The 13,448-nt window shown below is 44.1% G+C and overlaps 1 protein-coding gene across 1 annotated transcript; it reads right to left on the bottom strand.

Moving 5' to 3' along the window:
- Positions 1-4,400: 4,400 nt before the first annotated feature.
- LOC120056025 (RNA-binding protein MEX3B-like) lies at positions 4,401-12,927 on the bottom strand. The gene is made up of 4 exons (XM_039004157.1): positions 12,621-12,927; positions 11,476-12,023; positions 9,981-10,237; positions 4,401-9,574 (listed from the first exon to the last, which is right to left on the bottom strand). Exons 2-4 carry the CDS (start codon positions 11,963-11,965, stop codon positions 8,384-8,386), a joined length of 1,938 nt encoding a protein of 645 aa, XP_038860085.1. The 5' UTR covers positions 11,966-12,023; positions 12,621-12,927; the 3' UTR covers positions 4,401-8,383.
- Between the last annotated feature and the right edge of the window lie 521 nt (positions 12,928-13,448).

Here is a 13,448-nt window from a genome sequence, read left to right as displayed (position 1 = left end):
GTTGAACCCAATTCTCAGAACACTGTGATTAATTAGCTGATACCACGGCAACAGCTGTACAGACCCCGCCCCCCACGGACACTTGACACCTTATACCTGTGTGCACGGTGCATATAACCTGGTATAATAAGGGTTAACATAATAATAACCTTTGTAACCATGAAGAAAACTACTATCCAGTAAAAAACTAAGTGAGAAAAGAAGAATGTGCCGACGTTTGATATGAATGTGTATTTTGGATGATTGTAAGATACGCCAGTCTTTCACATGGGTTGAGGTTAGCCTAGGTTTGGATCAGAGTTGTTGGATGTCAGCGTGTTAGGAACACACCATATGGCCATGTTGTATATAGACACTGAGATGGTGCCGCAGACCCAAACATGTACCTTTTGAAGATGGTCTGCTCTTTTTACATACTCACCTACCCTAGCAATGGCCCTGGCCTGACATTACTATAAAGGAGTAATACTAGCCAATAGATGGTTGATTCAACCCCTCATAAACCCCCTTCTATGTTCCCTTGAAAGTGCACAAATACTGCAAAGGGCTACAGGACCAGCAGACATAGACATTACTGAAGGGACACACTGCCTGGTCACTCCACCCATCTGTGTTTGTGAGAATTTAATAAATATGTTTTCTGTGCTATGGGCCATAAGATAAAACTAACCCATAGGCCACTATATACAGTGAGCTCCAGAAGTATTGGGACAGTGACACATGTTGTTTTGGCTCTGTACTCCAGCACTTTGGATTTGAAATGATACAATGACTTTTAATTTAGAAACTTTTTGTACATAGTCCCCCCATTTTAAGGGACCAAAAGTATTGGGACAAATTCACTTATATGGGTATTAAAGTAGTTAAAAATTAAGTATTTGGTCCCATATTCCTTGCACGTAATGATTACATCATGCTTGTGACTCTACAAATTTGTTGGATTCATTTGCATGTTTGTTTTGGTTGTGTTTCAGATTGCTAAATGCTAACATCCTGTGCTATTGTAAAGGTGAGAGGTTAGCATGTCTTGGGGGTATGATATTTGTGTGTCTGTAACTTTCTCACTCATCATTATTCACAATTAATTCAGGATTAGCCATAGCATCTATATTCATGTAGAAGTGTTTAGAAACATATTATATTCTTATTTACAATAAAAGTGACTCTAAAATGAAACAATATATTATTTACCAATTTATATTGGGCACAAAATTAACTGAAACAACCAAAACAAACCGCAAATGGATCCAACAAGCTTGTAGAGTCACAAGCTTGATGTAGACATTGGGTACTAGGCATATGGGACCAAATACTACACTTTTGACTACTTTAATAAATGTGAAAGTGAATTTGTCCCAATACTTTTTGTAATTTCTAAATGGTTCACCCGATATGGATGACAATACCTTAAAAGTAAAGCTGACAGTCTGCACTTTAACTTCATAGTCATTGTATCATTTAAAATCCAAAGTGCTGGTGTACAGAGCCAAAACAACAACAAAATGTGTCACTGTCCCAATACTTTTGGAGCTCACTGTACACCATAAGGTCACTACAGAGCAACTGCATGGTTTCTCTGACTGCCTTTTCAATCATCTGATTCTGTGTTTTTAAGGCAATACCTATTTGTCTGTTTTGACAATTTGGCCCTGCATTTTTCTGAGGATAAGCTTTAGCCCGTTTTGGAGTATGGCTGTGTGTGTGTCTGTCTGTGTCCGTCTTTTCTGTCCTACCTGATTTCTGGGCTCAGGGTTTATTTGTGGTATGTAGAGGCAAGCAATATAACCCCAACGTAATCACTGGAGACCTGTGGCATGCCCAGGAATTCCAACTGCAATACCATGATCCAAGGAGTGGAATGCCAATCCCACATTTTCATTGGACCACTGAGTGGGAAATTCCTTGTTATAATGGACTCATCTCAATTTCCTTCTCATAGGACATGTGTGTGTTTTGCTTGGCATACTGGGAAATACTTTGGGAATACTGTACATTGGAGAGAATGAATTTCGGCTTACATTAAGACCTCTCCTATCTGCTGTTCAGTCAGCTCCTGGTCTGACTTTTTCAGAGGATGACTTTGCAGAGATTGAGATGAATGGACCAACTCAAATGGACCAGCTAGTGTTTTTCAAAGACTTGTGTTGGCTAGTAGAAGTGTCAACGCCCAAGCCATCGTAGTAGTTTAATAATACCACATCAAGCCATCGTAGTAGTTTAATAATACCACATCAAGCCATCGTAGTAGTTTAATAATACCACATCAAGCCATCGTAGTAGTTTAATAATACCACATCAAGCCATCGTAGTAGTTTAATAATACCACATCAAGCCATCGTAGTAGTTTAATAATACCACATCAAGCCATCGTAGTAGTTTAATAATACCACATCAAGCCATCGTAGTAGTTTAATAATACCACATCAAGCCATCTATATATCAACCACCCACTCAGCATATAAAGACTTATCTTATTGTAAAAAAAATCTGTTGATGTGTCCGTGAGCAAGGTACTTAAACCTAATTTGCTCCAGGGGCGCCCTACCCAACCCTTCCCGTTCTCCACCATGGCTGACTGTAAAACAACACATTTCACTGGCTCTCTCCAGTGTCACAATATAGTTTTTTATTACTTTTCTTTTTTACAATGCAAATGCCATATGGGTGTTGGCACAAAATGCTTGTATTGTGATGTTTGTGCTTGTTGTACACGAGTTTGAATCAACTCTAGAGCTTCTGCTGCTATTTTCACGGCTAGAGAGCAACATGGACTGTGTCATGTTGCATTGTGGAGGGAGAGCTAATACATTGCTGTTCTGTTTTTGGTTTTATCTTCTGAGCTTCTGTTTAACCAAAGGCAAGGCTTCTGAATGTCATTTCACATCACATGATCATGACAGCTGACAGTACTGCTAGTGGTGCTTCTGAAAGTACATGTATCACTTAATTTAACTCCAATAACCTGCTGTTTCTTACCACTCATAGAAAGACTGCACACACACGCACATATACACACACACTAACATATGCGCAAGCACAAAAGGGCACACGTGAGATGATGACATGCATGCACGCCACCACATCTCCATGGAGACCAAGTGATGCCCACCCTGTGAATAAAAACAAACACCAGTGCATGAAGGGAAAATGAACTTTATCGTGCCAGCACGCGTCTCTTTAATGTTACCAATAATGGGATTTTTTTCTCTTTTCATTTGAATACCTATGTAATGATAATGAATTATAACATTTTATTTTTTTAAAGGCTTGTGAATACATACAAATATTTAACCAATATGAATGTAGCGTGTACACGGAATTCGCATGAGAGAATTATTTTCTACTGAGGATGTTTCTAATTTGTTTATTATCATTACGATTGATTGTTCTTTATCTAGAATGAAGGTGGGTTAGAATGCAGCCTGGTTGTGAACTGCTTCCTATTAAAAGGCCATTTGTGTCTAACTGCCATTTTCTGTACTTTATTCTCTCCTCTATTAGAGCATCTCTGACGCGCAGTGATCACATGTAAAAAGACACTGTCCTTCCTATGTACTGTCCTACTAAATCTATCTACTGTTTCCAGAAGCTGTCTGCTGGAAACTGCAGCTGCATCCCGTCTGAATGGGAGAGCTTTGGCAGTATGCACCCCCCCCCCCCCCCCCGATCGTTCATAGCCCATGGTTGATATCTACTGCCATCATGTGGTGGAATGAGAGATGACAGCGTGCCCAACTTGGGATAAAAAAGGGATAGTTCACCCATATTTAAAAGCTACTCGTTTCATTACCTTGAAAGTAGTCTATGGACATTCATGCTTCAGTTTTGATAAACATAGCCCCTGTCCTCAATTTCCAAACCACCCCAAATAAGCATTCTTAAAATGTCATGCCCTATCCCAGGGTTATTCAAAACTTACCCTACGAGGTGCGTTCAGTTTGATTGAACGTTTGCTACGTTGCAGAGCGGTTTGTAATGAGAAACACGTTTTCGTACGTTCTTGAACAGATACCTTTGCTCCGTTCGGTGGGTGTGCCTTGAAGCAATGAGTGATGTATTTAAAGGGCAACCCTTCCCGTTTTCAACTGGTCATTCGGTACAGCACCGTTCAATTGAACGTTCTATTACGCTATGTACTGAGCCCTGGTTATGTTATTTCTGATAATTGCACACACCTGGTGTTCCAGGTCTAAATCTGATTAGAGGGGAAGAACAACTCAGTTTAGACTGGCGGCCCAATTCTGATCTGTCAAAAGACCAATTAGTGACATAAAAGACCAGAATTGGCTGCCTGTGTAAACACAGCCTGACTTGGTTGAAAGTGTGGAATGTAAGGTAACCTCCTACTAGTTACTACTCTAGTCAAATCAAATCACATTTTATTTGTCACATGCGCCGAATACAACAGGTGTAGGTAGACCTTACCGTGAAAATGCTTACTAACAACCAACAATGCAGTTGAGATCATAAGAGTTAAGATTTACTTTAGTTAATTCGGTAAAGCATAAGGTGGTATTCAATTATGTGGTCTGACCATAGATTAAGCTAAAGAGAGGTGAAAGAAAATGCAAACACAATAGGGTTATTGTTTTACAGTAAAAAAAGAAACCAAAAACAAGATTTTATTAAAGTAGCATAAAAAATAAAACTCTTGATACATTTCTCATAACCGTCAAGTCAGCTCAAATGATATGCGTATACAATTGTTCCGGCTCACGGTTAAAAGGTCCATAAACTTTCAAATAAAATATATTTCAATTAAAAAATTTCTTCAATATTTTTCTCATTTTGTTATAAAATTGGCTATATGTAGTACACAGGAAATAAAGGAAAATAATATGGTAAATAAAAAATCATTTTGAAGTAATAAAAAACGGTCACATTATTGTCTGGGATATTTAGGTAAGCAAATAAATTGTAAAAATAAAAATGTGTAAAAAGTTTTTCCCCTCTAATGCCTGATGGCTTGAAGACATGCATATGGTTAACTTACAAATAATTATACATGTTTTTAAAAACTACACTTAACTTCATTACTTAAGTCTGGTAACTTTTTTAAAAACGAGATCCCATTGATTGTATTCAGATTATATACATACAAGTCAGGCCTGAAACCTTGTTTGCTGACGTAACATTTTGGTTCTGCATACAAGAAGAATTAAAGCAAATAGAAAGGCAGTTTCAGGGGGAGGGGCTTGCCCAGATGGGCGTGGCGCTCTCTGGGCCCACCTCTGTAACAAAAAGGTCAGAGATCATCACTCAACGAGCCTCTATAAACCCTGTTTTCAAACCTAAAGGAGAGGGGTGAGGTTAAGCTCAGAAAAAAATTTATCTGCAGAATATGAGAATATTCTGTACCTTTTAGCTGTTTGTTACTGTACATGACCATAACACTCTGGACCATGGGTATAGAGTTTGCTAGTGAAACAACCAGACCAGAACCTACACCAGAACCACCTGGCAAATTCAACTACGGACATTAAGTGACAGAAGTCATGGGCAGTTCTGGAAAAAAGGGGCCCTTTTAAAAATTGGCCTCCATTTAACACTAAAGGAGATTCACACAAACACTCACAGTCTAGCTGTTCCTTTAAAGACATGGTCACGTCCTCCCCTGCACCTAACTTGTGTCTGCAGGAGCAGAGAAAACTAAACGTTTGACACCAAGCCCAGCAGGGACAGGTTGCCAGTTTACACAGATTGATCGCTCTCACGTTGAGGGTAGAGAGAAAGAGACCACGGGGTGGTCAGGGTTGTACAGTTAATTCCTAAAAGAGGAGCTGGAGAGGGGACGCTGTGCCCCTGTGCTGCCCTATATATGGCCGTTCCTTTTTTCTAAAAACAGTATCTGTGTCAGTAGCAAGTTCGCACCAACAGAGTAGTCTTCAGTCAATTGTCCTCAGTGGCTACTAGCTCCACATCTGTGGACATGGAGGGCCTTTCAAGTTGGGAGAGATATTGTGTATCTAAATGAGGAGGGTTGACTATTAGATTACAGATTAAGACCTCAAGCCGCTGTCCCCTTCACTTGGCTAGCTCATTTAGTCAGGCATCTTAGACACACAGAAGGGGTTTGTTAAAAAGTAGCTTGGCTTCAGCTCTGCCTATACCATGTGAAGTGTGTTCATTCTCTTGAAATGCATATTTTCCTTCTCCCTCCCTGAAGGCAGTCACTGATCTGAAGTGACCTTATTGCTGGGAACACCTGTCCACACATGGTAGATCACTGATTAGTACCTCAAGGTGTGAGGGGAGAAAGGAAGGCTGCAGTTGAAAAGTATTGGAACAGGGCCTTCTGTTAATTTGTTCACAGACGATGGACGTGAATTAGAAGAACTGGTGCTAACAGGGTTGACCAAAAAACAAGGTTGACTACTGTTCTATAGACGTAGACCAGAGAAAAGAACAAGCAACACATTCTGCAGCTGTTTGGGTTTGAACACATAGTGTCTGGAAGCCCTGGATGAAATAGCTACTAGCTGCCATTAGGATAAGTTGATTACTCTCGCTGTTGTCACCAATGAGAATGTTAAACACCTGAAAATGTAGTGTGTGTGCTCATAGGAAGCCCTGTTTTAATCTTGTTTATCATGGCTTGTCTCATTCTATGAATACATCCGTACGTTCAAAGGGCTACATACTACAACTGTGTACCGTACCATCACAACAAAACCAACCTGTCCACATCATAGTTAAAAACACCATAGGAGAGAGGCAGTTGATGTGAACTTACTAGAACGAAAATACACAGAAAACATATCTCCCAGGATGCCACTGCCGAATGGGCAGGGTGATCCGGGGTTAGACTAGGAGAAAAAGAGCTTAGCTGGGGGAGTTGAGGTGGGGGCTAAAAACATTACAATGTGTCGCTCAAGGTTTGCAGTGCACAGAGAGACGGCTCATTCTGACGCCCCTTAATACTGGGGACGGGCCGCCTCCTCTTAACCAAGATCCCTATTGGCAGAGACATTCCTGTGTGTGTGACATCACCAATACCAATATTCTCCTGTTGGACTTCAACACAGAGACAGACAGAGACAGACAGATAGAGAGAGAGACAGAGACAGAGAGAAAGAGAAGTCAGGGGCAAACCGGACCACAGTTTACAGTGAAAAAGCCAAAACCTATCTAAAACATATTTAGCTGTCCAAAGCAAACTGTATAAAATGGAAGATCTGGGTGGACTGGGTTTAGTTTGTCATGTGGATGGCTAGGTGTCTACACTGAGCTCCACAAGGGGAAGAAAGAGGAATGGAGCCAAAAACAAGACATGTTTGTTTCAATTACACATTCTGTTGTCAGCTGAGCCTTCGACATGGAATACAACAGTAGGGTTTAATACAAGGCTCGGCTCCGCTTCATTCAATCGAACCAGAAACAACGCTCAACTCTGGAACTATTGAAGGAGAGAGGGGAGGGTAGAGGGGAGATAGGAAGAGAGGGTTTGAGAGAAAGACAGACCAACGGGGACTGAGTAACTGACCTATGGCATTACTACTGATATTCCTTAAATAACTTAAAACTATTATATTATTCCTATACTGGACGTTAAAACCAAGACATTGAATATCAGTTTTTGAACAGTATAAATATCTTAAGTGTTTCAGTCTTCATTCATAACATCTATGAGGTCCCTCAGCCTCGTCTCATAGGTGTCTCTTTCTGTGCCTGTTTCAAAGTCAGTTCCAGGCTCATACCACAATCCCAAAGCCTTTTCTTTACGTCACTATACTACAGCATGAGAGAAAGAGAGAGTTAAAGAGAACAGAGAAGACCAGAAAAACAGTGTTTCGTATCCTGTCAAAGAACATCGGAAAGAAACCAGAAAGGTGCAGGTCTAGGCAGCTCCGTCGAAAAATATCTGTTATTAATTACAAAAGTGGCAAAGGAAAAGGATTGTGAAAGAAGCAGTCAGATATCTGAAGAAGACGCGAGGGAATGAAAACTATACAGACAGGCAACCTAGAGGCTGAGCGAGGTCAGTCCTGAAGGCTTGTCCAGGTCAGAATGAAGGCCTGAAGAAAGATAAGACACAAGTCCACCGTGAATTCTCTTGATTCCAAGCCCAACTGCTTCTGCAGTCTGCAGAATCAATCAAAATCAGCCCGTCTGGAAATAATATTCATTATTATTATTACTACCATTATTCTTGTCATAGTTATTATAATTAAATCAACATCCGTATAGTGTCATTTCTAATATTGTAATCATTATAGCCCATCCTATTCGCAAAAGTTGTTGGTGTCCGTTCCTCCACAGTTGATGCCCAACTGCAGTTCTCTTGATAGTCAGAGGGACAAAAATTGATGTTTTTTACGATGACACCCATCCTCTCACCTCCCCTTGTGTCCCCTTCCCTCCCTTGTCTTTGGAGGGGGGTTCATTAGGAGAAGATGCGGATGCACTGTGTGGCAGGGATGTGGCAGACAGGGCATTCGGGCTCAGCGGACTGGCAGATCTGTCCGGCGCAGTCCATACAGAAGAGGTTGTGGCCGCAGGGCACCAGTGCCGCTGTCACCTCGCTCTCAAAGCACACAAAACAGTCCCTGCTCCCGCCCCCTGGCCCTACACCAATCAGACCTCCAGCCCCAGAGCCTGCCGCAGCCTTCAGCCGGACCAGCATGCCAGAGGCCAGGCCCACTCCACTGCCCCCGCCCTCTGAGTCTGTGGGAGAGCCTCCGGGCAGGGAGGAGGCTGAGCAGGAGGAGTAACCGGTGGATGAGCCTCCGGAGCTGGAGCTAGATGCTCCAGAGATGGTCCCTGCACCAGTACCGCCCGACTGCAGCCATGAGAGGGCGCTGAGAGGGTCGCTCTGGGCCCGGCGGGCCATCGGATGATCCAGGGGTCCCACCACGGCGTCGGGCGGCAGGGTGGGGGACAGGCGGGGTGTGATGGCGCCTCCACTCAGGCCGCTGCTGTTTCGGCGGAGAGGTTGCTGCTGGGAGGAGCCTGGGACCTTCCCTCCTCCTCCATTGACAAAGGGTGCCCAGATGTTGGCGGCGCTGAACTCAAAGCCCAGCTCCTCAGAGGGGAGGCCAGGGGTGAACCCGCCTCCTCCTCCAGCGCTGCTGGAGCCTGTGCTGAAGGGGCTGGTTGGGCTGCCTCCCTCTGTGGCCCTCCTGGGGGCGCTGTAGCTCTCAGAGCCCATCCCTCCCTTGTGTTGATGGTAGGAGGCCAAGGAGGATAGCTTCCTCCCAGATGAGTGGTGCATGGCCAGGGGGAGTGGCGGTGGTGGAGGGGGAGGCGGGGGTGGAGGGGCAGCATGGTGGTTGTTGGCCCGAGACCAGAGAGCAGCGCCCAGCGAGCCCAGGCCCTCTAAGCTAACGTCGGTTCCGTTGGTGTGAAAGTCGTTGTCTCCCTGGAGGTCCACGAAGGCCCCGGTCCGCAAGGTGATGTGCGTCTCGATCTCCTCCCGGGCTCGGTCCACATTCTCTGGCATGCCCGTCACCTCAAACACAGGGTCCTTCTCCCGGCTGGGTGTCACGATGTAGGTGTGGGTCTGCTGCTGGATGCGCTTGATGGTCGCCCCCTTGGGACCAACCACTAACCCAACCACGCGGTATGGCACCCGAACCTGCACCAGGGGAGGAAATAAGAGTAAGGGTTTTCCAGAGGGTCACCTGACCAGGTAAAACTATGGAGGAGGAAATCACATACCCATAAAAACAGGTGATGAATCACACAATGTACTGGCAGAGCAGTAAAACAATATCAAGAACTGCAATTTAAATGGAACTGAACAGTTGTGAACTAAGTGTATGAAAGTAGAAGTTAGATATTATCATGACCTCTATTCAACGAGGGGGCATTTTAGCTAACCCATATTTGTATATCTCCACACGTACTTGTGATGCTGGCTACTGGCAAAGGCTCCCTTGTCGTGAAATAAAGACAACCACCTCAATGAAACTCACCTGGTTAAATAAACAACAAGCAAACAAAACATTAGGCTACTGTATCTCCCACTGTGGTTGTCGTACCTGTATGGTGGTCTGTCCAGGCAGGTGTGGGGGTCCTGGGATTGCTCCCCCCGTCCCTGGTGCTCCTGTGCCCGTGGCCCCGGCCTTGCAGCGGGACGCCCGGATCATGGAGAAGTGCTCGGCCGCCGAGACGATCTCCCGCTTGGCCATCTCCACATCTTCCCTGCGCCCTGTCACGATGAACACGGGCTCCTCGCCCCTCACCGGGGTCTTTATGTAGGTGTTGGTCTTTGCACGCAGTGCCTTGATCTTACAGCCTGGGGCCGAGAGAGATGGAAAGGCGAGGAAGAGGGGAAATAACAATGTTGGCCAATTGTGTTTGGCGGAGTTGAGAATTAATAATTTTCAATAGGGGAATTTTTGTGTAAAGTAATGGTTGTTTCATAAAATGAATAATACATAATATATAGCTAATGTGACTAACTTGATTGATTCAGAGAATAGGACTTTGTTGTGGACAAATGTTTACTAAACTGGTTAAAATAATAATCTGTCCGCACTGCATTCACTGGTTGACAAACAGCATGGCAAAAATATATTTCCATTATGTACGCCTGTAGCTTATTAGCCTCGTAGCATTTCTAACGCTAACCCAAGGACCGCTGAACTGTTTCTTTAAATATGGACAGTTCGCTCTCACCCACCAATAGGATGGGACGTGCGTGATGTCATTCTGGTAGGCAGAAAGCATGGCATTTTCAAACAAAGAGAATAATGCCATAACGTAGCCACAGCGGCGCGCCAAGCATAGCCACTGTGTGTATGTTAAGTAGTCAATATTGTGCTAAATGTGTGCGGAGAGAAAATGTGTATGTATTTTGAAAAACGGCAGAGAGCGGTCGACTGGGCTGGATGCGGGGCGAAAACACCGCCCAGTCCCGTGTTCTGCGCGGCGGCCATCCCAACTGCCTCGCTTTAGGGCTGAGTATGAATTACATAAAATTACTACAAATCTAATTTGAACGTGGACGTCAATATAAACACCAGACATATTGTTTAAAATTGGTGAATTATTTCGTACATATCGCTAAATTACTCGATAGGCTTCTTTTGTTTGGTGCAGCCTGTTAGACATGTCCAGACTCCCGACAATCTGCCGCTTTGTCTGACCCTCTCCCACCCCTCCCCCCTACCCATGCACCATACACAACCAATAACATCTGTAGTTGATTTAACACTGCTGTAAGGACATGCAAATAAGGCCAGTAAATCATTCTATGTCTACATGTATTATGCGAATAAACAACATCCACTGTACACATCAATAACAACTCTCATAATAACACCAGACGCTGATACATTTCAGAGACATATCACCACCCAAACAAAGGAAGGCTGTCTGGTGCATGGTCCTATGCATTCGTGGTTATGAGAGGGGTAGTTTGTAATAACTAGACCCTAACATCTATAAGGTTAGCTTTAATAGCTTATGAACTAGCTAGCTACGGCCAAACCATATAGGTAAACAAAAGTGGGAAAAATACCGAATTCTTACCTTGTCTTCCCACTATTTCAGCAACGTGCTCGGAGCTGGGCACAGGTACGCATTCGGTCATGTTGACACTCCTCTTGCGATTGCAGATAATTGAGTTTTGTTCCCCGAGCATGGAGTGAGAGTGCGGGCCAGCCATGTGGTACCCGCCCGATCCATAGTACTCTGGAGACGGGGAGCAGGACGTCGGGGATTCCCGGGAGCCTCCTGGGTGCTCCAGCAACTGCAGGTTGACATAACCGCCGTTGCAATTCTCGGAGACCGGTCCCTGGTTCTCGTCGAGTGGGTCAACGTGCCCTCCACCACCGCCCCCACAGTCCACCTTCTCCAGGGCCATAAGTGACAGCTGGTCCAGGGCGTAGCGGAGAGCCTCCTGATGGCCCTCGTCCCGGGACTCCTGATCCGTTTCTCGGGGCAAGCTGACCCCGTTGTGCTGGCTGCTCACTACCATGTCGTGGTCCATAATCTCGGGGTGGAATAAGGGGCTAGGCATAGTCCCCGAGGATGAACATCCGATCTTGGGTCGCCTGTGGGTGTAAAAGCGCTCTTTTCTGGGAGAGGCAAACAAAGGGAGTTTCAGCACAAAACGTTTTTAGCCATGATAAGTTTTAGAAAACACACAAATGAAATGTACTAAAAGTTTAAAAAAAAACATTTGCTGTCATACAGCTAGTTAGTTCCATAACTAAATAGGTTAGTGTGTTGTTCGTCTTGGACACCGTCCCCTTCAAGCCTCCTATACTGCTTTGTCTGTGTGTTGCATTCTGTCACTGTCTGGCAGAAATAGTCTGTGTGACTGACTGGCTATCTTGTTGAAATGTGCATCATACATATTTTAATAAGCCAATATTAAATAACACTGAACACTAGATCATTCTATTTTGTCTATTCAATCGGTATCATCCCGAAAAGGGAGCATCAAATTTGGGAAAGCGCTAATCTGTTGTTAGCTAGCTATAGTACGCTAGTTAGCAAACTAGCTAGTTCCACAGTTGAGTCAGTCACGTTGTCGTCCCCTTTGTTTGGGAGTACCACAGCTAGCTAACGTTAGTTGGAAAGCAAAGCAGAAATACTTAAGTTAAATAATTTGTCTAAGCCAAATACTTTTTTTGGGGGGGGGGGGTAAAATATCTTGAAATGTACTTTACCCTTTGGCCAACTCCCGATTTTATTGAGTTCCTCTCTTTTGATTCTTGAAGGAATGGTGAGTGGCGACCAGTGCGCTAATGCTAGCTAGCTCGCTAAATTGGGGGGCGTTGGATAAAATGTTTAAAAACGAATGAGAAGGGACAGTCTGTTGATGAGAACCTATTCCAGCCAGATGTCGTTTAGCGGCCCGTCATTTTTCGTATCGGTTCGTAGTCTATTACATTTCAATGCACATACCTCCCGAAAATTGTATCTGGATCTAGCTAACCTCTTTCTCTTAGCTGTTCCCTGGTCCGCCGCCTTTGTCTCGCCAGGCGCACGCCGCTCTGCCTGTCTCGCACACAGAACTGACGTCATCCGCGACACAACAATGGGTTCAAAGGCCAAGGCACGCACGTCGCGATTGATATTGTTATTTTATACTTCAGTTATTGTGCTGGTGGATAATTTTCCACATTGGAAATTGATAAAGCAAATTATAATTCGTTTGATGGTTCCGTGTCAGTTTTTGAGAACGTCGTGGGAAATTGACAGTTATGGGTGCTAAGGTGGTGTCACAACTTACAGGTTGGGTAGAGTGAGTTATTGGGAAAATGGGGACAAAATAACCTATCACCCTCAACATTTTTGTCAAGGGTAGCAGTTCAAGATCACCAACTGTGTCTGAAGGTCTAGAGCAAAAGCAATGTCCCCGTTATTGTGTGGGTGCTTGTCAACCCCTTGAGGTTGACCAAATGGGACAATAACTGAATAATAGATGCCAGATTCCATGTAGTCTCTAGAATAATACATTAATTATCCATTATTGATTGCTATGCAAACTCAAG

The sequence above is a fragment of the Salvelinus namaycush genome, chromosome 11 (assembly GCF_016432855.1).
Source record: "Salvelinus namaycush isolate Seneca chromosome 11, SaNama_1.0, whole genome shotgun sequence".
NCBI lineage: Eukaryota > Metazoa > Chordata > Actinopteri > Salmoniformes > Salmonidae > Salvelinus > Salvelinus namaycush.
Note: the sequence above shows the minus strand (reverse complement) of the source record. Positions and strands in the feature narration are given on the sequence as shown.

Excerpts from the sequence above, each read along its gene's own strand:
- LOC120056025 (XM_039004157.1), bottom strand. The coding sequence starts at position 11,965 with ATGCCTAGCCCCTTATTCCACCCCGAGATTATGGACCACGACATGGTA. Across the intron at positions 10,238-11,475 it reads TGAAATAGTGGGAAGACAAG|GCTGTAAGATCAAGGCACTG; the intron begins GTAAGAATTCGG and ends TCTCGGCCCCAG. Across the intron at positions 9,575-9,980 it reads CTGGACAGACCACCATACAG|GTTCGGGTGCCATACCGCGT; the intron begins GTACGACAACCA and ends CCCCTGGTGCAG.